The 27716-nt window shown below is 44.1% G+C and overlaps 1 protein-coding gene across 9 annotated transcripts in view; it reads right to left on the bottom strand.

Annotated features, from left to right (window-relative positions):
• Positions 1-27716, bottom strand: part of GRAP2 (GRB2 related adaptor protein 2) — a 253216-nt gene that overhangs the window by 8162 nt on the left and 217338 nt on the right. For all 9 annotated transcript variants that reach the window (XM_056524019.1, XM_056524016.1, XM_056524023.1 and 6 more), the window contains one exon: positions 4868-5048. In XM_056524019.1, the coding sequence (XP_056379994.1) occupies positions 4868-5048 (181 nt within the window). The remainder of the gene's footprint in view (positions 1-4867; positions 5049-27716) is intronic.

Below are 27716 nucleotides of genomic sequence, written 5' to 3' on the forward strand. Positions count from 1 at the left end.
TTTTTTTCACAATTTTTTATGTAGTACTACTACTCCCAGCATGGAACAAGACTGTTCCATGATGGGAGTGATAGTACCTGTACTATAGACATATCGCCCTGTTTGTCAGTCTGACACCCGATGCGATCGTCCATAATATAGCAGTGATGTGGCTGTATACAGCGGTCACATCTCTGCTCTATTCACACCACTCATTCATATTTCCCACCCAGAGCTGTGATTGGTTGGATGGTTGCAGCCAATCACAGCTCTGAGGAAAAGATGAATGAATGAGTGGCCGGCCCGGAGTATAGTGCAGAGCAGGGATGTGAGCGATGTATACAGCCGCTCCATCTCTGCTATAGACAGGACGGTCACAGAGGGTGTCAGTAGTGACACCCGCTGTGATGTGTCCTTTAGCAGGCACGACTACTCCCAACATGGAGCACACTCTGCCCCATGCTGGGAGCTGTAGTACCTGCATTAAAAGACAGATCGCAGCGAGTGTAACTTCTGACACCCAATTTTTTTGGATTGCTAAAGTCCAAAAAAGAATAAAAAACGCCTGCAAAAAACGCTAAATTTAAAACCAACATGGCGTTTTTCTTGGCGTTTTTGCTCTCCTATAGACTTCTATGGGAGGAAAACGCCACAATTTCAGGGCAAAAAACGCCAAACTAGGTTTTTGCAGGGCGTTTTGAAAATCCAGCCTCTGAGCCAGAAATTGCTGAAAAACGCCAAAAGGATTAAAAAACTCCAAACTGAAAAACGCCAAGTGAATCTGGCATTTTACAGTTTACCATTGACTTGCAGCTAACATCTGGACGCAGCGTTTTTTCACCGCAGCGTTTTTTGACGGCGTTTTTGCAACAAAAAAAAACTCATTGGAGTTCCAGCCTTAGGCCCATTGTCTGAAAAAGACATAAATGTGTCTGCATCACCCATAGCAACTGATCACAGCTCAGCCTTTATTTCTCAGACCTGAGCTGTGATCGGTTACTATAAACCGGGGGTCTCAAACTCAAATTATCTAGGACCACTGGAGGTAGAGGCTGGGTGAGGCTGGGCCGCATGTGCCCCTCACATATAATGCCCCAATCATGCACCCCTTACATATGATGCCCCCATCATGTGCCCCTTACATACAATGCCCCCATCATGCACCCCATACATATAATGCCCCCATCATGCGCCCTCACATATATAATGTCCCCATCATGCACCCTCACATATAATGCCCCATCATGCGCCCCTCACACATAATGCCCCCATCATGCACCCCTCACATATAATGCCCCTATCATGCCCCTGTCACATATAATGCCACCATCATGCGCCCCTCACATATATTGCCCCTATCATGCACCCCTCACATATAATGCCCCATAATGCGCCCCTCACATATAATGCCCCCATCAGTCGCCCCTCACATATAATGCCCCCATCATGCGCCCCTCACATATAATGCCCCATCATGCGCCCCTGACATATAATGCCCCCATCATGCGCCCTCACATATAATGCCCCCATCATGCACCCCTCACATATAATGCCCCCATCATACGCCCCTTACATATAACGCCCCCCTCACATATAATGCCCCCATCATGTGCCCTCACATATAATGCCCCCATCATGCGCCCCTCACATATAATACCCCCATCATGCGCCCTCACATATAATGCCCCCATCATGCACCCCTCACATATAATGCCCCCATCATACGTCCCTTACATATAACGCCCCCCTCACATATAATGCCCCCATCATGTGCCCTCACATATAATGCCCCCATCATGTGCCCCTCACATATAATGCCCCCATCATGTGCCCCTCACATATATAATGCCCCCATCATGCGCCCCTCACATATATAATGCCCCCATCATGCGCCCCTCACATATATAATGCCCCCATTATGTGCCCCTCATATATAATGCCCCCATCAGGCGCCCCTCAGATATAATGCCCCCATCATGCGCCCCTCACATATAATGCCCCATAATGCACCCCATACATATAATGCCCTTATCATGCGCCCTCACATATATAATGCCCCCATCATGCGCCCCACACATATAATGCCCCCATAATGCACCCCATACATATAATGCTTTCATCATGCGCCCTCATATATAATGCCCCCATAATGCACCCCATACATATAATGCCCTTATCATGCGTCCCTCACACATAATGCCCCCATCATACGCCCCTCACATATAATGCCCCCATCATGTGCCCCTCATATATAATGCCCCCATCATGTGCCCCTCATATATAATGCCCCCATCATGTGCCCCTCACATATAATGCCCCTATCATGCACCCCTCACATATAATGCCACCATCATGCGCCCCTCACATATAATGCCCCTATCATGCACCCCTCACATATAATGCCCCCATAATGCGCCCCTCACATATAATGCCGCCATCAGGCGCCCCTCACATATAATGCCCCCATCATGCGCCCTTACATATAATGCCCCCCTCACATATAATGCCCCCATCATGCGCCCCTCACATATATATTGCCCCCATCATGCACCCCTCACACATAATGCCCCCATCATGCGCCCCTCACATATAATGCCCCCTGTACCCCTCACATATAATGCCCCCATCAGGCGCCCCTCACATATAATGCCCCCTGTACCCCTCACATATAATGCCCCCATAATGCACCCCATACATATAATGCCCTTATCATGCGTCCCTCACACATAATGCCCCCATCATACGCCCCTCACATATAATGCCCCCATCATGTGCCCCTCATATATAATGCCCCCATCATGTGCCCCTCATATATAATGCCCCCATCATGTGCCCCTCACATATAATGCCCCTATCATGCACCCCTCACATATAATGCCACCATCATGCGCCCCTCACATATAATGCCCCTATCATGCACCCCTCACATATAATGCCCCCATAATGCGCCCCTCACATATAATGCCGCCATCAGGCGCCCCTCACATATAATGCCCCCATCATGCGCCTCTCACATATATATTGCCCCCATCATGCACCCCTCACACATAATGCCCCCATCATGCGCCCCTCACATATAATGCCCCCTGTACCCCTCACATATAATGCCCCCATAATGCACCCCATACATATAATGCCCTTATCATGCGCCCTTACATATATAATGCCCCTATCATGCGCCCCTCACATATAATGCCCCCATAATGCACCCCATACATATAATGCTTTCATCATGCGCCATCACATATATAATGCCCCCATCATGCGCCCCTCACACATAATGCCCCATCATACGCCCCTCAGATATAATGCCCCCATCATGTGCCCCTCATATATAATGCCCCCATCATGTGCCCCTTATATATAATGCCCCCATCAGGCGCCCCTTACATATAATGCCCCCATCATGCACCCCATACATATAATGCCCCCATCATGCACCCCATACATATAATGCCCCCATCATGTGCCCCTCGCATATATATAATGCCCCATCATGCGCCCCTCATATATAATGCCCCCATCATGTGCCCCTCACATACAATGTCCCCATCATGTGCCCCTCAGATATAATGCCCCCATCATGTGCCCCTCACATATAATGCCCCCATCATGCCCCTAGATAGATATGACACCCATCAGGTAGGGCTCCCCAGTAGGTACACAGACCCCCTGATATGATACCCATCAGGTAGGGTTCCCAAATAGGTATAGAGGCCCCAGATAGATATGATCCCCATCACTGATGAGGGTAATTTCTATCTGGGGGCCTGTCTACCTACTGGGGAGCCCTACCTGATGATCAGATAGCGGTTCCCAATAGGTGTACAGGCCCCAGATAGATATTACCCCGGCAGGTCGGGCTCCTCTTTAAACAATTATGCCCCCTAAGAAGATAGGTTAGACCCTGGTGAGAAGCAGGTCTCCCTTATTAGACAAGTAATTAGGCAAGTTAAGTTTCACAGCACGAGAAAATTGTTCTACTCATAAGAGTTTTACTCTCCATGACCCCGTATTAAAGCCTTTTTATCATGTGTGCTGCAAGATGGATCCTGACTTATTAGACAGTTCTTGTTTATTTCTTGCACTCACTTTATGAATGCTCTTTAAATGGCTTTTCATTTCTGTACCTGACTTGACATGCTCTCTCCAGTTATGAGAACACTTGAAGAAGTAGCACATGTATGAGATTGCAACAGCTATTTATATTGTGAGATGCCATCTTGTTATTTTGTTATCTCATTTTATATCTTAATAAAAAGAGATTTGGAAAAAAAGGTAAGTTTCACAGCTACAGTACTTACATCTCCCTGCTGCAGCCTAAAACGAGCCCTCCTTGTGGGGATGCGCGCGTTAGGTGAAGTCATCACTTGCGCAGCGCAGAACGTCAGCATCCCGGTGTCCTGCGCTGCGGATGCGATGACGTCACCAATCGCGCGCATCCCTCCAGTAAAGGCTCGTTATAGGCTGCAGCAGGGAGATATAGGTACAGTAGCAGTGTGTGCCGACGTGTGTGAAGTCTTCCGGCATTTAGCGCTCTTGGCCCAAAGTTGGGCTAAATGCCTGAAGAAATGACCTGCTGCGGGCCAGGAGTTTGAGGCTCCTGCTATAGACAATGCAGGACATATTCTTTTAGTCTTATGCAGATTAATAATTCAGTCATAAACTTTAGTGTCATTCATGTGTTTTATTTTACATGAGACTGCAGTGTGAACTGCTTAACTGCACACTTCTCCCGGCATGTTCTAGAGATCACTGAGACCCTGACGGATCACTCAGATCCGGACAAATCAACATTTTTAACATGTCTCTGTGACAGGTCATAAGTGTTTTCTGATGGCCAGGACATTTTAACTATGTTTCTATAAAAATCATCCTCTGCTTTTACCTGAGGTACCGGTGGCTGGGCAGAGCTTTCGTCCTTAAGTAAGATATGATTCTGGCGAGAGACCGACACATTTTTGTAATATTCAACAAGTTTGTTGAGTGACTTGAATTTTTCCGACCATAGGCTGTAGTTTCCTGACTTGTCTCTTATGACTTTGAAATGTTGCACGTCTTCCTCATGCCTATAAAAAAAAAAAATACAGCGATGATAAATCGAGCCTTGAGGACTTCAGTAAGGCTGCATTCACACCACGTTTTTGCAATACAGTTCCCGTATACGTTTTCAATGTGAAAACCATACGGAACCGTATTGAAAACTGTATGCATTGACTCCACATTGAAAACCGTATGCCAAATGATGCATCAGGTTGTGTCCGTTTTGCATCCTGTACGGTTTTGTCAGTTTTTTTCCCGTACCCAAAACTGTAGTCTACCACGGTTTTTGGTCCGTGTGAAAAACCGTATTAAACCATATACTTTTTTTTAACATGGGAGTCAATGGGAACCGTGCAGAACCGTATGTGCGTACGGTTCCATCTGGTTTTCACCATACGTTTTTTGACTTTGCACAGTTTTTTTTTGTGGAATTTCAATCAAACAAGTGATACTTTATTCAAAATGGAGTGAAAAGTGAAAAACGTATACATTTTTTTCTTAAAAAACGGATGCAACCGGACATAATTTTTTCAAACCGTATACGGTTTTTAACTGTATACAGGTTGAAATTTGTACACACGTTTTGATACAGTTTAGTCAGGTTTTGAGGAATCCATTTTTCATCAAAAACCTGATACGGAAACTGTATTGCAAAAACGTGGTGCGAATGCACCCTAAGAATGCCACTTAATTTTCTTTTCTAATTTAACTCTGGGAGCTACCTAAACATGGTATCTAGCGGGCTATGCTGTTTGCGTAACGCCTAATAAAGTCAATGGGAGTTATGCAAATTGTGTAACTTCTCCACTTCAGCTGCTTTCAGCTTTTCCAACCATCCACGGCCGCTGCAAACAGGTCAAAGGTGGCTGGAAAAAGTCAAGCCAATTCATCCAAATATAACAATAGTAAAAAATAGCGCAAGGCCAAATAAGTAAAAGAAAAAAAAAAGTCCAAAGAGCCACCACCAATGGGTGTACGCTGTGGGCTCCTTTGCTCACGTAAACAGTCCATAATTCACAGAACATGCTACACACCACTTTAGATGCAATTTTTTATGTAGAATTTCACTTGATATGTCTTATAGAGTACAAAGTCTCTTCAAACTGAGGTGTGTGTTGTCGCTTCTAGAGACCCGCTGCTCACACAAACCTTTCTATGGTTTTCTATATGAATCACCATCTCCGCGGCCATCATAGTAGAGAGAGTGGATCACATCCTGCATCGTGTTATGTAGGCCATGTCGTCTTCCTCAGACATGCACTGTTACTTACAGTATATCTGTTAAGTGCTTGTCCTATGTTTTCTTGAACTAGGTGTGAACGCAGGACAGGCACTGACCAACAGAGCATGTCTGAGGAAGAAGATGTGGCCTTTGAAACATAACACGATGCAGGATGGACTGATGTGATCCATTCTCTCTCTTATGGCAGCCGCAGAGACGGTGATTGAAAGCTTCATATCGAAGACCAGAGAAAAGCTTGTGTGAGGAGTGGGTCTCTAGAAGCGACTACACCCACGGTTTGGAGAGACTTTGGCCCAGATTTATCAAACTGTGTGAGAGAAAAAGTGGAGGGATTTTCCCAGCGACCAATCACAGCTCAGCTTTGACTTTACCAGAGGTCGTTAGTTGAGCTGTGATTGGTTGCTGTGGGAAAATCTCTCCACTTTTTCTCTCACACAGTTTGATAAATCTGGGCCTTTGTACTCTATAAAACACATATGTCGGGGGTTATTTATAAGAAATGCAACGTGTGATTTTCTGTATCAAAAATTTCACCTTGATATGCTGGGCTGCTAGGTGATGTTGGACCTCTATGCTGCAATTCTTCTTCCATGATTTATGGGCTGCGGGGTTGTGCTACTAGGGGGAGGGACGATCAATGAATGTTCAAAGTTATAGCTTCTGACCAAAGAGGGTTTCTTGGGATTATTGCACCATTGCCTGGGAAGACTAGGCAGTATGTTTTATCAGGAGCTTATTTTTGTATTGACTTTTCGTTTTCCTTTTGTGCTTATACGTACATGCCTTGTTTTGTTTGCTAAAATCTGTTTAATAAAAATATGTTTGGAAAAATTTTTAAATAAAATTGCACTTTGTATAGCCCTCATTGTATCAATGATCCCATTTTATGGCATCACTGTGTTGGTTATCCATGTTCTGTGACATCACTGATTGTTATTCCTGTTATGTGACATCAGTTTGTGCATCATCCTGTATTGTGATGCCATATCTACACAATGACATCACTGTTTGCATTATTTTGGTATTCTTATTCTATGTTCTGTATCTCTGTGCTGTGAAGTCATATCATATTGTTTACTATGCTTGTTCTGTGACACCATTGTGCATATTATTCACATACTTTACCATCTTCTTCTGACTTCTCATTATTTACTATCCTTCTGCTGTGGCATTACTGTTTTTATTATCCCTGCGCTGTGACTTCATTGCATTTGTTAACCATGTGGTGGGATATCACTGTGTGCATTATACATGTTTTGTGACATCACTGTGAGCACTGTGTTCCTCTCCCACACATACCTCCCAACAGTGACTGATCCGGAGGGACATTCCCGCTTTAGAGGAAATGTCCCGCCGTCCTGAAACGGCCCCCATATGTTCCGCATTTAACTGTAAATGCCTCTTAGGACTGAGACTTCTGAGCAGCTTGTTATGGTGGGGGAGTGGTTTGAATGGTGGGGGGCTTGGGGAGGGTTGCAGTGGGATGTTGTGACTGTAGGTACTGCTGAATCCCTTGGGTGAGGGTACTGCTGCCTCCCTTAGAAAAACCTCTTGCCTAATTATTCTCTGTTATATGGCTTGTAAATGTATACATTAGGTGGGGGTTCTTCTGCCTATCTAATGTGGGGGAACTACCGCCTAATGTGGGGGAACTGCCTCCTATCTAATGTGGGGGAACTGCCACCTAATGTGGGAGAACTGCCGCCTAATGTGGGGGAACTGCCTCCAATCTAATGTGGGGGAACTACAGCCTAATGTGGGGGAACTGCCTCCTATCTAATGTGGGGGAACTGCTGCCTAATGTGGGGGAACTGCTATCCATTTAATGTGCGGGGAACTGCCGCCCATCTAATGTGGGGGAAACTGACACCCATCTAATGTGGGGGGGAACTGCCTCCCCTCTAATGTGGGGGGGAACTGCCGCCCATCTAATGTGGGGGAAACTGACACCCATCTAATGTGGGGGGGAACTGCCTCCCCTCTAATGTGGGGGGGAACTGCCGCCCATCTAATGTGGGGGGAACTGCCGCCCATCTAATGTGGGGGGAACTGCCGCCCATCTAATGTGGGGGGAACTGCCGCCCATCTAATGTGGGGGAACTGACACCCATCTAATGTGGGGGAACTGACACCTATCTAATGTGGGGGAACTGCCGCCCATCTAATGTGGGGGAACTGCCACCCATCTAATGTGGGGGAACTGCCACCCATCAAATGTGGGGGAACTGACACCTATCTAATGTGTGGGAACTGCCGCCCACCTTATGTGGGGGAACTGCTGCCTACTATCTACTACATTCTGCCCAGCTAATATGGGGACTAGCTACCAAGCTAATAGTGTGGCTACCTACTATCTTCATAGGTTATATAGGGGTTTTCATACAGTGGACGGCTATCTGGCGGATTTATCTATACAGGCAACTCTCTCCGAATGGGCCCTACCTACTCTGGTCACCTATAATTACAGCTTGGGGCATTATAGGCTAGCATTATTTAGTGTGGGTTAGGGCCAGTAACAATGGTCCTCGCCCTCCCTGGTATTGTAAGATTGTTGCTGCTTGGTTGGTATTTAGGTGAGAATGAAAAGACGGGGTACCACACTTTTTTTTTTTTTTTTTTTTAAACGTTTGTTGTTCCCCTTTTCATTCTCAACCAGATACCAACCAAGCAGCAACAGCCTGACGTTACAGAGTGGGCGAGGACCATTGTTACGGGCCCTTCCCAGCCAAAATAATGCCAGCCTGTTACCACCTAGGCACAGGAGCGCCATATTTGATGCTTTGGGCCTGTTGGTACCGGCTCTTCCCAGCACTCCTGGGGCGGTGGGTACCAGGGTAATAATTAGGAGTTAGCACTAGCTGGTTTTGGGGCTAGGTTGAAAAGTAAATGAAAAAAAAAACACAACACACAGAAAAAAAATATTTTATTACAAAAAACACTCCCCTACAAACATTTCATTTAAATAAAAAAATAAATGCGGGTCATCGCCGTACTCGACCAAATCCATAGTTATCCTCAGTGTTATGGCAGTGTGTTCCCAAACAAGGAGCCTCCAGCTGTTGCTAAACTACAACCCCCATCATAATGATGATGAGACTGACATGAGGAGGCACAGTAATGTGGGGTTGGGGGGATGATGATGAGGAGCCACAGTAATGCAGGGGTTCGGGGTGATGATGAGGGTGACATGAGAGGGTGTTTGGGGGGTTAAAGCTGCTTGGGATACTGATATCAGGCACAATATATAAAATGGGGGTTGGTGACCATGAGGGGCATTATAGGGGCACTATAATTTATTTATGGGGCATAGTTTGTTTTGCATTTCAGAAGGAATAGTGTATATTGTAAGGTATACAGTATATATGGGGTGGAGTATTTTTTGTGGGCTACAGTATGTTGTGGTATTATATTCAGAGGGTACAGTGTGTGGCAGTATTTTACTGTGTGGGACAGGATTAGATTCTGAGGGAGTGCAGTGTATGTGGTAGTATTATATTTAGAGGATACAGTGTCTGGTTGGGTTATATTAATTATTGTTTTCATATAGAGGCTCAGTATCCGCTGACATAGTGAGGAGCCATCTGGGTTCTACTCAAGTTCTGCAGAAGATTTAGCTGGAACATGTCCTGGCGGTATGTACCAACTGAATTAGATAAGGAAAGACTATATAGAGAAGACATCACCTGTAGTCACTGATATTATTGTGTATTCTCGTCACTATGTCCTATGAGAGCTGTAGTCATTTGTAAGTCCTGCAGTTATGATGAGTGAAACTACAACTCCCAGCATAACCTTGCCGCTGCTTAAGTCATTCTGGGAGCTGTTATTTTAAATGGTAAAAACTTCTTTAGCTCTTTCCCATTCTGTGGCAAATGGTATATTCCATTATTATGCTGGAATTTTTCACAATGCTCTATACCAGGGGTATCTGTCACAACAGGCTAAAAACTAACTTTTGGGGGGTAGGCAGTGGAGTACCAAGGGGGGGGGGGGCGGTCCGCCCCGGATGCCACTCTCAAGGGGGGTGCCAGGGGCGGACTGACCCGCCACCTCAACTACTGAGGATTTGGGACACTCGTCCCAGATCCCCAGCAGACAGCGCTACATTCTCCTGTATGCGCGATACAAGCACATACAGCTACACAGAGGAGACGTGACCTCCGCCCCCACGCAGCACGCAGTACAGGCGCCGATGATGTCACTCATCCAGCGCCTGTACTGTGGAGTGGAGAAGACGCGGGCCCCTGCTGAGGAGATCGCTGCATAGGATATCAGGTGAGCATCCTTTATTTTGATTTTTTTTGCCTATACCTACAGGGAAGGGGGGTGCTCTGCATATACCTATGGGGAAGGCAGGGGGGGGGTGCTCTGCATAAACCTATGGGAAAGGGAGGGAGAGGGGGGTTCTTTGCATATACCTATCGGAAAGGGAGGGAGAGGGGGGTGCTCTGCATATACCTATGAGAAAGGGAGGGAGAGGGGGAGGGTGCTCTGCATATACCTATGGGAAAGGGAGGGAGAGGGGGGGTGCTCTGCATATACCTATGGAAAAGGGAGGGAGAGGGGGGAGTGCTCTGCATATACCTATGGGAAAGGGGGGTGTAGCTCTGCATATACCTATAGGGAAGGGGGTGTAGCTCTGCATATACACATGGGAAAGAGGGGGGTGTAGCGCTGCATATACCTATGGGAAAGAGGGGGGAGTGTAACTCTGCATATACCTATGGGAAAGAGGGGGTGGGGAGTGTAGCTCTGCATATATCTATGGGAAAGAGGGGGGGGTGTAACTCTGCATATACCTATGGGAAAGAGGGGGTTACCTGGCTACCTACCTACCTGCCCTTTTATTGTGCAGGACACCAAGGAGGGCATTATTACAGTTTGTGGGCCTATAGATGGGAAGATTGTGTAGAGGAGGGGAGGGCACTGAAAAAATGCAGAGTCTGACATGTTTTTCCTGCAGATGTTAAGAGATCCACATGGCGGTCTTATCCGGATGGAGAAGAAATGGAAAGAGGACGCTGCTGATCAGAAAAGACGTAATTGTGTCCCAAAATGTAACTGTAATCACTTATATGGTATACACATCCTGTGTGCAGCTGATATCTACCGCCATATGGTCCTGTATATAATCACTTCTATTGTGTACAGATTCTTTATAGTATACTGGTCTGTATACAGTATAGTGGTTTTATTCAGTACAGTATGGCGGTATTATTCAGTTATTGTGTGGTGGTATATATTTACTCCTTGTATACCAGTATTATTGGTCATGGAAATTTACCTACGTTAAAGTGTTTCTTACATATATAAAATTGTATTTATTGTGTGAGGGATTTGGGTGGAATAGGAGCGTGGCAGAAGATTGACGAGCTGCAGAGCCTAGCAGGGGCCCTTGCCTTTTTTTTCGTCCGGGGGCCCCGAGTGTTGTCAGTCCGCCCCTGGGGGGAGGGGAGGGAGGGGGTGTAATTAAGGGGGGTGCGTGTGTGTGTGTGTGTGTGTGTGTGTGGGGGGGGGGGGGGGGGCAAACAAAGGGTCCGCCCCGGGTGCCAAATGCTCTAGGTACGCCCCTGGGGGTAGGTATGGGGTGATACCATTTTCTACCGCACCCAGTGACACCAACCCTAGCAACGCCGCTGTGCAAAGTTATGATGTCATTAAAGAAGTGACACTGTTCATTTTCTGAGCCAATGGTGTAAAAAAGGAGAGAGAAAGTCCCATTAACTCATGGAATTAACCAGAAGTTTATTGTAAGCCTGAAGTAACCAAACTATGGTTATGACTACGAAAAGTTTTTAAACCATTCATACACCTATCATACAAAAGCTTTAGGCTGTCCGCTGTTTTTCTCTACTTTGGCATGACCATTCACACTTGTTACATGTTTGTTTCAATGGGGAGAGAAGAATAAGTCAATGCTTGATACCTCTAGTAGCAGCTTATTTTCCGTGGAAACAAACAGTCAGGCATGTTGGAATGTGTAATTTCTCTTTCCACTGACACATGTCAAAGGGTCCCCATACACAATGGATCAAACTGTATCCTAAATTCATGGCAAACATAGACTTGCCAACTTAAGAAACAAGGTAGGAACACTGCTTCTATTTGCTTTCAACTAGGTTGCTTTGTAAGGTTTAAAAAAAAGATAGCAGGTGACAGTACCCAGACATCATTGATTCAGATAGTGGAGAATTGGGGCAAAAGAGGAGCAGGTCTTTAGATAACATACGTTTGGCCAGCCTTGGGTATTTGCTCTTTTTAGGTTAGAGCAGTGAAGGTGAAGCATTCTGAGAGAAATTCCAGATGAATTGAATAAATACATTTTAAAAGCTTAGAAATCTCTGAAGAACTTTAAAGGGGTACTTCGGTGGAAAACTTTTATTTATTTATTTATTTTTAAATCAACTGATGCAAGAAAGTTAAACAGATTTGTAAATTACTTCTATTAAAACATCTTAATACTTCCAGTACTTATTAGCGGTTGTATACTACAGAGGAAATTATTTTCTTTTTGGATTTCTTTTCTGTCAAGGCCACAGTGCTCTCTGCTGACACCTCTGTCCATTTTAAGAACTGTCCAGAGCAGCATAGGTTTGCTATGGGGACTTAGTCCTGCTCTGGACAGTTCCTAACATGGACAGAGGTGTCATCAGAGAGCACTGTGGTCGTGACAGAAAAGAAATCCAAAAAGAAAAACAGCTGCTGATAAGTACTGGAAGAATTTTTTAATAGAAGTAATTCACAAATCTGGCATCAGTTGATTAAAAAAAAAATGTTTTCCACCGGAGTACCCCTTTAACCCCTTGAGGACCAATTTTCACTGTAGGACCCAGCCATTTTTTGCACATTTGACCACTGTCACTTTAAGCATTAATAACTCTGCAATGCTTTTACTTTTCATTCTGATTCCGAGATTGTTTTTCGTGACATATTCTACTTTATGTTAGTGATAAAATTTTGTCGATACTTGCATCATTTCTTGGTGAAAAATTCCAAAATTTAATGAAAAAAAATTTGAAGCTCTCTGCTTATAAGGAAAATGGATATTCCAAATAAATTATATATTGATTCACATATACAATATGTCTACTTTATGTTGGCATCATAAAGTTGACATGTTTTTACTTTTGGAAGACACCAGAGGGCTGCAAAGTATAGCAGCAATTTTCCACAAAATTTTCAAAATCAAAATTTTTCAAGGACAAGTTCAGATTTGAAGTGGATTTGAAGGGCCTTCATATTAGAAATACCCCATAAATTACCCCATTATAAAAACTGCACCCCTCAAAGTATTCAAAATGACATTTAGTAAGTGTGTTAACCCTTTAGGTGTTTCACAGGAATAGCAGCAAAGTGAAGGAGAAAATTCAAAATCTTCCTTTTTTACACTGGCAAAGGGGGTAAAAGGAGATAAATCTTCCTAAAATGTGTAATCCCATTTTTATTGAGTATGGAAATACCTAATATGTGTATATCAAGTGCTCTGTGGGTGCACTACAAGGCTCAGAAGGGAAGGAGCGACAATGGAATTTTGGAGAGTGAGTTTTTCTGAAATGGTTTTTTGGGGACATGTAACATTTAAGAAGCCCCTATGGTGCCAGAACAGCAAAAAAAAAAATAACCCACTTGGCATACTATTTTGGAATATACACCCCTCAAGGAACGTAACAAGGGGTCCGCTGAGCCTGATTTTTTTCCCACTAAAACGCTAGTTTTCCCCCCAAATTTTACATTTTTACAAGGGGCAATAGGAGAAAATGCCCCCCATAATTTGTAACCCCATTTCTTCTGAGTATGTAAATACCCCATGTGTGGACGTCAAGTGCTCTGCGGGTGCACAACAATGCTCAGAAGAGAAGGAGTCACATTTGGCTTTTGGAAAGCAAATTTTGCTGAAATGGTTTTTGGGGGGCATGTCACATTTAGGAAGCCCCTATGGTGCCAGAACAGGCACACTATTTTGGAAACTACACCCCTCAAGGAACGTAACAATGGGTACAATGAGCCTTACCACCTCACAGGTATTTGACAACGTGTTGTTAAAGTTGGATGTGTAAATGAAAAATACGTTTTTTTTTCACTAAAATGCATTTTTTCCCCCAAATTTAAATTTTTTACAAGGGGTAATAGGAGAAAATGACTTCCAAAATTGGAAATACCCCATGTGTGGATGTCAAGTGCTCTGCTGGTGCACTACAATGCTCAGAAGAGGAGGAGCGCCATTGAGCTTTTGGAGAGAGAATTTGTTTGGAATGAAAGTAAGGGGCCATGTGCATTTACAAAGCCCCCCTTGGTGCCAGAACAGTGGACCCCGCCCACATGTGACCCCATTTTGGAAACTACACCCCTCACAGAATGTAGTAAGGGGTGCAGTGAGTATTTCCACCCCACTGGTGTTTGACAGATCTTTGGAACAGTGGGCTGTGCAAATGAAAAATAAAATCTTTCATTTTCAAGGACCACTGTTCCAAAAATCTGTCAGACACCTGTGGGGCGTAAATACTCACTGCCCCCCTTATTACATTACATTACATGAGGGGTGTAGTTTTCAAAATGTGGTCACATGTGGGAGGGGTCCATTGTTCTGGCACTATGGAGGCTTTGTAAACACACGTGGCCTTCAATTCCGGACAAATTTTCTCTTCAAAAGCCCAATGGCGCCCCTTCTCTTCTGAGCATTGTAGTGCACCTGCAGAGCACTTTACATCCACATATGGGGTATGTTCTTACGGGGGTTAAAAATTTTGGGGGGGATTTTTTTCTATTTTCCCTTGTGAAAATGAAAAATTTAGGGTACACCAGTATTTTAGTGAAAACATTTTTTTTTCCTTTTCCCATACAAATTTTATGAAAATTCGTCACCTGTGGGGTGTTAAGACTCACTATACCCCTTGTTACGTTCCGTGAGGGGTGTAGTTTCCAAAATGGGGTCACATGTGGGTATTTATTTTTTGGCGTTTATGTCAGAACCGCTGAAAATCAGCCACCCCTGTGCACCAATTTAGGCATCAAATGTACATAGTGCACTCTCACTCCTGAGCCTTGTTGTGTGCCCGAAGAGCATTTTACGCCCACATATGGGGTATTTCCGTACTCCGAAATTCTGGGGGTCTTTTCTTCCTTTTACCGCTTGTGAAAATAAAAAGTATGGGGCAACACCAGCATGTTAGTGTAAACATTTTTATTTTTTTACACTAACAGGCTGGTGTAGTCCACAACTTTTCCTTTTCATAAGGGGTAAAAGGAGAAAAAGCCCCCCAAAATTTGTAGTGCAATTTCTCCTGAGTACGGAAATACCCCATATGTGGCACTAAACTGTTTCCTTGAAGTACGGCAGGGCTCAGAGAGAGCACCATGCGCATTTGAGGACTAAATTAGGGATTGCATACGGGTGGACACAGGGGTATTCTACGCCAGTGATTCCCAAACAGGGTGCCTCCAGCTGTTGCTAAACTCCCAGCATGCCTGGACAGTGAGTGGCTGTCCGGAAATCCTGGGAGTTGTTGTTTTGCAATAGCTGGAGGCTCCGATTTGGAAACACTGCCGTACGATACATTTTTCATTTTTATTGGGGGGGACAGTGTAAGGGGGTGTATATGTAGTGTTTTACCCTTTATTTTGTGTTAGTGTAGTGTAAGTGATGCTTTTAGGGTACATTCACACTGGCGGAGATTTACAGTGTGCTTACTGCTAGGAGTTTGCGCTGAGGTGAAAAATTTGTCGCAGCTCAAACTTCAAGCAGGAAACTTTCTGTAATCCCGCCCGTGTGAATGTACCCTGTACGTTCACATGGGGGGGGGGGGGGGCAAACCTCCATCTGTTTTAAAACTACAACTTCCAGCATGTACTGACAGACCGTGCATGCTGGGAGTTGTATTTTTGCAACAGATTGAAGCACACTGTTTGGAAAGTTAGGTTCTGTTACCTAACTCAGTATTTTCCAACCAGTGTGCCTCCAGCTGTTGCAAAATTACAGCTCCCAGCATGTACTGATCGCAGAAGGGCATGCTGGGAGATGTAGTTATGCAGCAGCTGGAGGTACGCAACTACACCTCCCAGCATGTCACAGATCAGAGCTCTGCCATAATAGAAATTAGCTAAAAGTACCGCCGAGCAGCAAGATCTGAGGAGAATAATATTTGGTACCAACCAAGACGTTATTTGTACAAAATATTTTTCAGCCCTCTGTCCTGTGCTCGTCCTTCCTTTCCTTTCTGCCTCTCTATACCGGCGAACAGTCTCCACAATAACAAACACTACCCCCAATGACTTTAGATGATGCTTTTAAAGAGCTGCAGTATTAATCTTGTTTACCATATTTTGTATGGTTCGATTATTCTTCTATTGTGTTACATACAGTATATATAAACGGGCACCTCTATATTTACTCATCTGCAGCCACAGCCTTGGAGTCATCAAGCTTATTTATTGTCAGGCCCGAAGATACTTGCAGTTGTTTAAAGACTTAAAGTGGTACTCCGCCGAAAAACATCTTATCCCCTATCCAAAGGATGCGGGATAAGATGTCCGATCACAGGGGTCCCGCCGCTGGGGACCCCCACGATCTCCAGCGCAGCACCCCAGTCATCTGTGTACAGAGCGAACTCTGCTCCGTGTCGGATGACTGGTGATTACAGCCGTCACACCCCTCCCCATAGACATGAATGGAGGGGGCGTGGTGTGATGTCATGAGTGCAGAAGCTCCAAGCTTCTGTGTTCCAAACGCTGCCACTTCCGGCCTGGGGATTGTGGGGGTCCCCGGCGGCGGAGCCCCCGCGATCAGACAACTTATCCCCTATCCAAAGGATAAGATGTTTTTCGGTGGAGTACCCCTTTAAGTGGTACATACTGTCAGCTAAAATGCCGATATTACAGTGTCTTCAGGGGTCATCGCACCTTACATTGCCTGTGGTGCTGTTAGTTAGCTCAATCTCTACTTTAAACCCAATCTGTAGTTAGCAGGAGATTGACACTTGATGGACTATGGGATGTAGGCTGCTGGAAAAACTGCATTCGCTTGGGCACAGTGAGTTCAGGGAAACGTCTGTGTGGTTGACTTTCCCCGATTAGTTTTAACGCCACGTAAACACAAAGTAAAATCCATTCTTTCACCCAAGTTGAAGTGATGTATTAATCTCCTGAGCATCTGGAACAAACTGATCACAGGAGGTTAGACAAGCCAGACTCTTGCCAATGAAAGTATCGCTATGATTACTTCACTATAAGAGTTGAAAAAGGGGGATTAGTCACCCGAAACGCGTTTTGCCTATGGATGTCCGGTTTATTGTTTTTATCAACGTAAGTATAAGTATTGATATAACATCTGGATCATTGCTGTGCAGCGCTACTTCAGTGTAATTTTTCTCTGTTCTCCTCTTCACTATAAGAAGTATTTTTTTTATTTTTTTATTAGGGTATATGGAAATCTTAGAAAAGGCTCTCTGCTCTTGATCCCCCACTATTAGCTAGAGCAGAGACCTGCAAAGGGCACTAGAGAACTTGGTGGTGCCATACCAAGTATCCCATAGTCACCTAATGTTTTTGTTCAAGGGGTTCACCCAAGAATCACATAGTCACCTAATGTTACTGTTCAGTGGTTGCTGCATTTGCAGGGGATGTGTTTAAGTCCTGGCAACTTCTTAATGTGCATTTGCTGGTGTGAAAACCCATTAAAAGCTTTAAACTTGAAGGCGTTTTGAAAGATTAATGCATCCAAAGTTTACATTTTTTAACTGCAGCATGAATAGAACATTTATAGGTGTTTGGTATCCATTGGCTCAGAATACAATAGGTGGGGGAAACAAATATAAATGTGCAATACGTAGGCTGTGTTGGTGTTTGATTCCTGTTCAACTTGCAACATGTTCAACTTTCATATGTTTTGCAGGTGTGTGCATTAATAATAAAAACAATAATAATGATAATAATGAACATCATCATTGCTTTATTTATGTACTTTAAAGTGTTGTATTCACTCTGTCATTGGGTTCACATTCTACCTGGAGGAAACACATGCAAATGTGGGGAAAACATACAAACTCCTTGCAGTTGTTGGTTGTCCTTGGTTAGATTTGAACCTAAGACCCCCAGGACTTCAAAGCAACAATGAAAACCAATCAAGACTTAATATTTCTGTCATTATAGGATTCATTTATAATTTGTTTTCATTTATAATTTTTTTTAAAGACTTTCTGTTGGAGTAAAGTACAAGATAATGTCCAATATTGATTGTAAGCAGGTTTGTTTATTTGTTTTAGTTTTTCTTGTGCCTATATCATGCACACTCCATACCATCACTAGTCCTACGGCACCATCTGTTTCAGTCCAGCACAGCTGTATGTATGTGTTTTATTACTGTAACTGGGTCATGTGATTGATTTTCTGGGGTCAGACTAGTACAGTGCATAAAGGAGATCTTTTTTATTTTGCCATTATGCCCTGGCTGCTACAACTAAAATATTAAACCTTAACGGAATACTGTAGTGGAAAATAACTTATCCCCCATCCGAAGGATAGGGGATAAGTTATAGATTGCAGGGGGTCCGACCGATGGGACCGCCCCACGATCTCCTGTACGGGGCCCCGGCAGTCCGCAGGAGGGGGGGAGTGTCCGTCCCCAGCATGACGTGGCAGCAGACATGCCCCCAAAGTATCCCATAAAGATACACGGAGGGGGCATATCAGCTGCCGCATCATGGGGGGACGGAATGCTCCTTTCATGCGGACTGCTGGGGCACCGTACAGGAGATCGCAGGGGTCCCATCGGTCGGACCCCCCCGCGATCTATAACTTATAACCTATTCTTCGGATAGGGGCTAAGTTATTTTCCACTACAGTATTCCTTTAACTTACCCCCCGCTGCTTCCTAGGTGCTGCTGAAATAACTCCGGCCCTGTCTTCTTCCTGCTTTTGGTGCCTGACAAGTCATTTGGCCCTCAGCTAATTGCCATCAGCGGTGATGCCCCGCCTCGGCTGCTGAAAGGCATAGGGGCACTGTGATTTAACAGGCTCAGGCACCAGGAAAAGTCCAGGCCTGTGCACTTTACACCACACTGCCGCTCAGCCTATCACTGACCAAAGTGGGACATCACCATGTCAGGCACTAAAAGCAGGAAGAAGACCAGGGCCAGAGGACGGGAGAGCGATTCTAGCGGTACCAGGGAGTGTCGGAAGGTAAGGCCCTATTCACACTATACATTTATCCATTTAAAGATCCGTTATATGTTCCGTAATGAAAACCCAGAAAATCAGCCGTTAAATGGCCGTTACAAAATCCCATTATAGTCTATGGGATATTTACATTATCCGTTTTAAACCGTCACAGCCCGTTATTAATAACAGGTTATTTTGTGATGGAAGAAACGGGAGAAACAGTGCATGCGGGTTAAAACGGATAATGTAAATATCCCATAGACTATTAATGAGATTTTGTAACGACCATTTAACGGCCGATTTTCAGGGTTTTCATAACTGAACATATAACGGATCTTTAAAAACGGATAAATGTATAGTGGGAAAGGGGCCTAAGTTAAAGGGGTTATCCACCATAAGGTGGTCACTTTTCTCCCTCCCACACATCAGCCATCCCACCCATTGAAACACAGGTGTGCTGCCTTCCATGCTTTGCTGTGAACAATAGACCAGTGTTTTCTATCCAGGGTGGCTCCAGCTGTTGCAAAACTACAATTCACTGCAGAATGATCTCCTTCCCACCCAGCGGTTTCTCCACCCATTGAAGTAGGACAGGCTCCCTCTGATCACCTGACTAGTGATGTAATGTCTCAAGCCGCACTGCAACCTAGGAAAACCTGAGACAACCGTAATTTTGTATGCTGTTAAAAATAAACATCTGGGCAAAGATCACAGAAGAATTGCGAAACCACCACCACACACAGGTACAGACACGATATTATGAACTACACTAACTTTACAACCCCTGTGGCATAGTCATATAAAAAAAATCTTAGAATATCCCTTTAAGGTTTAACATTTTAGCTAGTTTGAAAATACAGTAAAATTTTTACATTTGAACACAGCCCAAATTTGTCAAACCTTCAAAAGACACTTTAATTGTGATTATAAGTCAGATAACTTTTGATCCATGTCAATATTTTTCAAAAAAATGCACATCAAAACTACACATAATGTGAACTGACCTCAACCCATCTATGAGTCTAGTCTGTTCACCTGTGTGAACTCCAGCACCATCAGATTAATTAGATGACCAGGTGCAGTGATCAAATACCACACACAGTCTCTCTCCAAAGCAAGAGGATTCATGTGAAGTGTAGGCAGCATTAGGAAATCATTTCATTTATGCAATTGCAGTCAGTATTGGGGCAAAGGCATGCCTGCCACATCAGCTAGAGCAGGTAAGCAGACAGCATACACAAGAACCTTTACATTAGTCTCTAATAATAGCCTATGCTGCACTATATAGGCAAAAACTAAAATAAAAATCCTGCACCTGCAGTTCTAGCAATTGGCACCAGATGTCTCTCTCTCCCAATGAATGAATTTTGTCAGTAAAATAATTTTTTTTCCCGAGCATTATCATTATTTATCCTTCATGAACACAGTCCTGAGATGCATCATGACCCTGTCTCATTCTATGAACCAGAATCAGAGATTGATCTGGCAAGGTCACTGGTTTAGGAAGTAGGAGAGTGTTCATTAACTCCTACAGGGCATTACCAATGTATGATGCTTTCACATTCTTTACCAAGCACTCAAGTGAACTGTATAATAATTCTTATTCGCTTTGCATTTTCATTTCTAAATCCTGAGTCAGCCCCAAAAAACGGCTAATATCCAGCAGGACTGGGCTTGAAGGGTTTGGGTCTCAAATAGTGTGTTCTGTTATGTACAAAATGTGCTCCTTCAGAAAAAGATTCAGCTTTGTGCTTATTGACGTCTCTTGTGTATTCTGAAGCAGCATAAAATAGTGTATATATATATATATACATATATACAGCGATCCCTCAACTTACAATGGCCTCAACATACAATAGTTTCAACATGCAATGGTGTTTTCTGGACCATTATTACTTGAAACCAGACTCAACATACAATGTACAGACAGTCCAGATCTGTGACACTTGTCAATGGCTTTAAGAACTGACCAATCAGAATGGAAATGTACAAGTGTACTACTAAAGTGCATGCACTGACTGTCTGTTAGCGCCTCCCTACAATACAGGGAGGTACTACATGTTCTGTATTACTCTTTACCTGTGCCTGGTTAGCTGCTCCTTTGGACACAGGTGAGGGCGGCTCCATTTTGCATGTTCTGTACAGGACCCTGAAGAAGCTCCTGTCCTCTATATAGACCAGTCTTTCCTAACCAGGGTGCCTCCAGCTGTTGAAAAACAACAACTCCCAGCATGCCTGGACAGCCTTTGGCAGTCCAGGCATGCTGGGAGTTGTAGTTTTGCAACAGCTGGAGGCACCCTTAATGGGAAACACTGACAGACAGTGATTTACAGCTCCCAGCAGATCTTTCTTACTTTTATATGTAAGGATTTGCTTTATCTATATTAGTTATCAACTTATTTTTCTTTAATCCTCACTTTTTTCTATTTTTGGATGACATTTTGGTGGCTTTAGAAGCAATTACCAGGTTTCCATAGAGTTCTGGTCTCAGCATACAATGGTCTCAACATACAATGGTCGTCCTGGAACCAATTAATATCGTAACTTGAGGGACCACTGTATATATATATATATATATATATATATATATATATATGTGTAAGGATAGGGAAATACAGTTTACAGACACTGTATATGTGCTTGAATGCCCAACCTCAGACTATATCTTATAGCATTGCCTCCCAACCTGTAGCTCGCAGGCCCCATCAATGCTTGATCAGTCTGACATACAGGGAGAAGGTTTTACAAATAACAATAGAACTGACTTGGCTGATAACTATAGGGATAGACAATGTATCAATAAGTCTGGAGCTATCTGCTTCTTGGACAGGGTTCACAATACGTTTTTGCAATACAGTTCCCGTTTAAGGTTTTTGATTTAAAAAAAACGGATTCCTCAAAACCGTACTAAACTGTATCAAAACGTCTGTACAAATTTTAATCCCTATACAGTTTGAAAAATGATGTCCGATTGCATCCTTTTTTTAACCCCTTACTGACGCAGGACGTAAATGTACATCCTGGTGATGTGGTACTTAACGCACCAGGAAGTACATTTACGTCCTATACATAACCGCGAGCATGGGAGCGATGCTTGGGTCATGTGCGGCAGGTCCCGACTGCTGATAGCAGCCAGGGACCCGCCAGTACTGGCAGACATCCGCGATCAATACAGATCACGGCATCTGCAGCATAGCGGTCACTGAAATGGATGATCGGATCACCCGCAACGCTGCAGCGGCGATACGATCATCCAGAACGGCAGACGGAGGTCCCCTCATCTGCCTCCGCTGCCTTCCACGGGTCTTCTGCTCTGGTCTGAGATCAAGCAGACCAGAGCAGAAGATGACCGATAACACTGATCAGTGCTATGTCCTATACATAGCACTTAACAGTATTAGCAATCGAACGATTGCTATAATAGTCCCCTATGGGGACTATTAAAGTGTAAAAATAAAAGTAAAAAAAAATAAAAATATGTGAAAACATTTTGAAAAACCCCCTCCTCCAACATAAATGTAATTTCACCCCCAAAAAGTGTAAAAAAAATAAAAAAATTAGATTCATATTTGGTATTGCCGCATGCATAAATATCCAAACTATTAAAATATAATGTTAATGATACCGTACGGTGAACGGCGTGAGCGTAAAAAAAAAGTCCAAAATTGCAGCTTTTTTTTTTATAACATTTTATTCCCCAAAAAATTGATAAAAAAATGTATTAAAAGTTTTCTATAAGCAAATGTGGTATCAATAAAAAGTACAGATCACGGTGCAAAAAATGAGCCCTCATACCGCCGCTTATACGGAAAAATTGAAAAGTTATAGGTCTTCAAAATAGGGGGATTTTAAACATACTAATTTGGTTAAAAAGTTTGCGCAACAGTAATAGAAAAGTATGTTATCATGGGTATCATTATAATCGTATTAACCCAAAGAATAAAGAACACATGTCATTTTCACCTTAAATTGTATGGCGTGAAAATGAAACCTTCCATAATTTGCTAAATTGCGGTTTTCTTTTTAATTTCCCCACACAAATAGTATTTTTTTTAGTTGCGCCATACATTTTACAGTAAAGTGAGTGAAGACATTACAGCGGACAACTGGTCGCGCAAAAAGCCCTCATACTAGTCTGTGGATGAAAATATAAAATAGTTATGAAGGCAAGGAGGAAAAAATGTAAACGTAAAAATCCTTAAGGGGTTAAGAAAAAAAAGTATACATTTTTAACTTTTCATTCCATTGTGAATGAAGTTTCACTTGTTTGATTGAAATTCCAAGAAAAAAAACTGCAAAGTCAAAAACCGTTGGCTGTCCATGACCAGACTTGTAGTTTTGCAACAGCTGGAGGGACCACCGTTTGGACACCACTGATCTAAACACAATGGGATACAGTCTGTAATGGATGCCCCTAGAGCACAAGACCTTCCTCAGTATGTATTGCAGGATATGATGACAACTGTACATTAAAGGAGTATTCCAGAGAAATGACGTTGCTTTAATAAAGTTCTTTAACATTTTAATATAATTAAATTTTTTTAAATACCATTTTTGTGCTATTTACTTCCATTTTGAAATAAAGTTATATTATAAACTTTAAAGCTTTATATTAAAGCAGTGTATTTAAAATAGGGGTTGAAGAGGGTTAAGGGGGTTGTCTCATCTGCTCTAATTCTCCACTGATTACCTCTCTTTCTCTGCTGCTGTTCGGGATTGCTGGTGGACGGGGATGGGGTCAAAGGCCAGTCATCTGCTTCTGTGGCTGCCAAACTAAAGCACTATGCCTGAAGCCGTCAGACATGATGAATGGGCCAACATACACCTGAGCTGGGATACCAAAGTGCCTGATACACATGACTCTGCGAGTAATGTAATCGCTGTTTCTATGGCAGAGCAGGTGGACGGGAACCATGGCTACCAGCTGTTAACAAGAGGGGAGATAAGAGAAGATGTCTACAGAACCAGACAAATTTGCTAAAGGGAGCCAATTGCAAACCTGTTTCTGCTGCCATGCTCTACACACAGAGACACCATTAGGGAGATGAGAATACCCCCTCATAGGTGATATCTTCCTGAGTTTATTGTTTTTAAAAACAATTTTAATTAATAATATCATCTGAGATAAATAATGAAATAGATTGTCTTGTATCAAGATGGTTTTCAGTTATCTACTTCCAATCAGATGCATCATGTCTGACAGTCTGATTTCTATGGATGCAGTGACAACTACCCTTCAATGGCATGGCAGGCAGCACAACTCTAGCAACCAACAATGTTCCCTGTAAAAACCCTTTTTAAAGGGGTACTCTGGTGCTTAGACATCTTATCACATATCCAAAGGATAGGGGATAAGATGCCTGACCGCGGGAGTCCCGCCGCTGGGGACCCCCATGATCCTGCACGCGGCACCCCGTTTGTAAACAGTCCCCATTGCATGTTCGCTCCGGGTCTGATTACTGGCACCACAGGACGGGCGGCATGTGACGTCACCCCTGCGCCCCCGTGTGACGTCATGCTCCGCCCCTCAATGCAAGCCTATGGGAGGGGGCGTGACAGCCATCACGCCCCCTCCCGTAGGCATGCATTGAGGGGCGGAGCGCGACATAACACGGGGGCGGGGGCGTGACGTCACACGCCGCCCGCCCTGTAATCGCCGGTAATCAGTCCTGGAGCGAACACACTGATTACAAACGGGTGCTTCGTGCAGGATCACGGGGGTCCCCAGCGGCGGGACTACCACGGTCAGGCATCTTATCCCCTATCCTTTGGATAGGGGATAGGATGTCTAAGCACCGGAGTACCCCTTTACCCCTTTAAACAGAGGCCGAGGGCTGATGACAAGCGCAGATCTCCAGATCTTCATAAATGAGCCTATACATGACCTTCGTTCGAAGGTCAGGCTGTTCCATTTCATCATTATCATTTGCCCATCCCCTGTTTAAACAAGTGGCCGCAAATTATGCGATCAGCCGAGGGATGAGCTGGCGCACTTATTGTTTTCCACCGGAGAACCCCTTTAAGCCTTTGCTGCTAGTGAGTAGTGTAGTTAGGGACCTGCACACTAAACCCCCAACCCAGGATGGGGACAGGGGTGGCTCTGTTTCTGGAAACCCATTTAAGGGTCTGTGCATACCCCTATTGCATATCCTGTAACCAACTTCCTGTCTAGTGCACACACTGTAACCAACTTCCTGTCTAGTGCACACACTGTAACCAACTTCCTGTCTAGCGCACACACTGTAACCAACTTCCTGTCTAGTGCACACACTGTAACCAACTTCCTGTCTAGTGCACACACTGTAACCAACTTCCTGTCTAGCGCACACACTGTAACCAACTTCCTGTCTAGTGCACACACTGTAACCAACTTCCTGTCTAGCGCACACACTGTAACCAAATTCCTGTCTAGTGTACAGCCTATAACGGACTTCCTGTTCCTGCAAATACCCTAGCTGGGAAGATGGTGTAGTGTGTGTGTGTGTGTGTGTGTGGGGGGGGGGGGGGGGACCGAAGTTGGCTGTGGGGCTTCTGGCAATTGGACCCTCACTAATCAGTTAGTTGTCACTTATCCTATGAAATGATGATTACTTTTAAACATGGGACATTCCTGAGTATTTCCCAACCAGTATGCCTCCAGCTGTTGCAGAACTATAACTCCCAGCCTTTGGCTGTCAGGGCATGCTGGGAGTTGTAGTTCTGCAACAGCTGAAGGCACCCTGGTTAGGACACACTGCTTTAATGTAATGGCATACCATTGTAAATTACACATTCATAGTAACCCTATAGAACTTGTGGCTCATTATCTGTTTACTACTATAGTCTGTTATGCTGGTACTTGTAGTTCGGCAGTGCTGGGAGCCCTACACTTGTGTGCACATCTCTATTCCTCTTTTTCTGCACAGGTCCCCAGAGTCTGCGAGCTGTTATTGGGGCTTATGTCAGACAGTTGCCCACGCGTTCCAGTATGTGAGGATCACAAGAAGATCTCTCTATAATGAGAAGAGAAGCTGCCTGCCGAGCGGAATGCAGCGGGCGTGGGATTAACCCCTGTGCTGCTAAAGGGGAAAATGCTTGGCTTAACTATATTGGTGTACTTTACAGGTGTTAACTCTTACTAAAGAATTCTCCATCAGCATTTACAGATGCATTGCTATTTATATCTGTAATGTAGAATGTGTATCTGTGTTTGCATTGTCCTGGGTTTTCCACTATGCCTTATGAAGCGGCATAAGATCGATTTTTTGAAAACATGACAGCAAAGCGGTGATAGTAGCAGTAGTTATGGATAATATAACCTATATTTAACTTATATAGATATGCAGTATGCACCATATGTCCAGGTAAGGCTGTATTTAACATACAACAATTGGATCCAGCAGATGCAGTTAAAACTTCCGGAACACCCACGCGTTTCTAGGCTCTCCTAGGCACTCTTAAAGGGTACTCCGCTCCTAGGCATCCACAGGATAGGGGATAAGTCTCTGATCTCGGGGAGTCCGGCCGCTGAGACCCACGCTATCTCCTGCCCAGCATCCCGGTAATTTGCATGCGCTGCTCGATGCCGGATTACTGGTGACCACAGCCGAAGTTGTGGCCGACAAACCTCTTCCATATATGTTTATGGTAGATCCGGAGATATGCAAACGATGTATCTCTGTTTTTCCCATAGACATGAATGGAGGCGGCGTGATGACCACGGCCACTCTGAAGCCTAGCACAGGCATAAATATACAGAACGCCGGGGTGCTGGGCCGAGGTTCGCAGGGGACCCAGTGGTCGGACCCCACCGCGATCAGACATCTTATCCTCTATCCTTTGGATGGGGGATAAGATGTATAGTACTAGAGTACCCCTTTAATGAGCCATTATGTACATTTCAATGATTCTGTGAGACAGCCCAGAGGTAGCACAGAAGGAAATGAAGGGGCAGGTGGTACAATAAGGATTGCAGTCCTCAGTCACAGCATGGGTCACATTGTCCACGGTGGCTAGAGTGCTCCCACCAGAACTTTAGCACCGTAATGAGGGAGTCAAACTCAGATGATGGCGGTAATAGTCTTCCTGGGTACTCTTTATATCAATGTTTTCAAAAAAGTGTGCCTCCAGCTGTTGCAAAATTACAAATCCCAGCATGCCTGGACAGCCTCTAGCTGGAGGCACACTCTTTGGAAAACACTACCCTATATGTAAAGTCCTGGATGGTGCTATTTAGGGTGCCCTTGATGGTAATGTAAAATAAAGCCAAAAACACCAAAAGAATATGACAATTCCCAGCCTGCAGGGTCGATGAAGGAGT

Source organism: Hyla sarda, chromosome 6, assembly GCF_029499605.1.
Source record: "Hyla sarda isolate aHylSar1 chromosome 6, aHylSar1.hap1, whole genome shotgun sequence".
In the NCBI taxonomy this organism is placed as follows: domain Eukaryota; kingdom Metazoa; phylum Chordata; class Amphibia; order Anura; family Hylidae; genus Hyla; species Hyla sarda.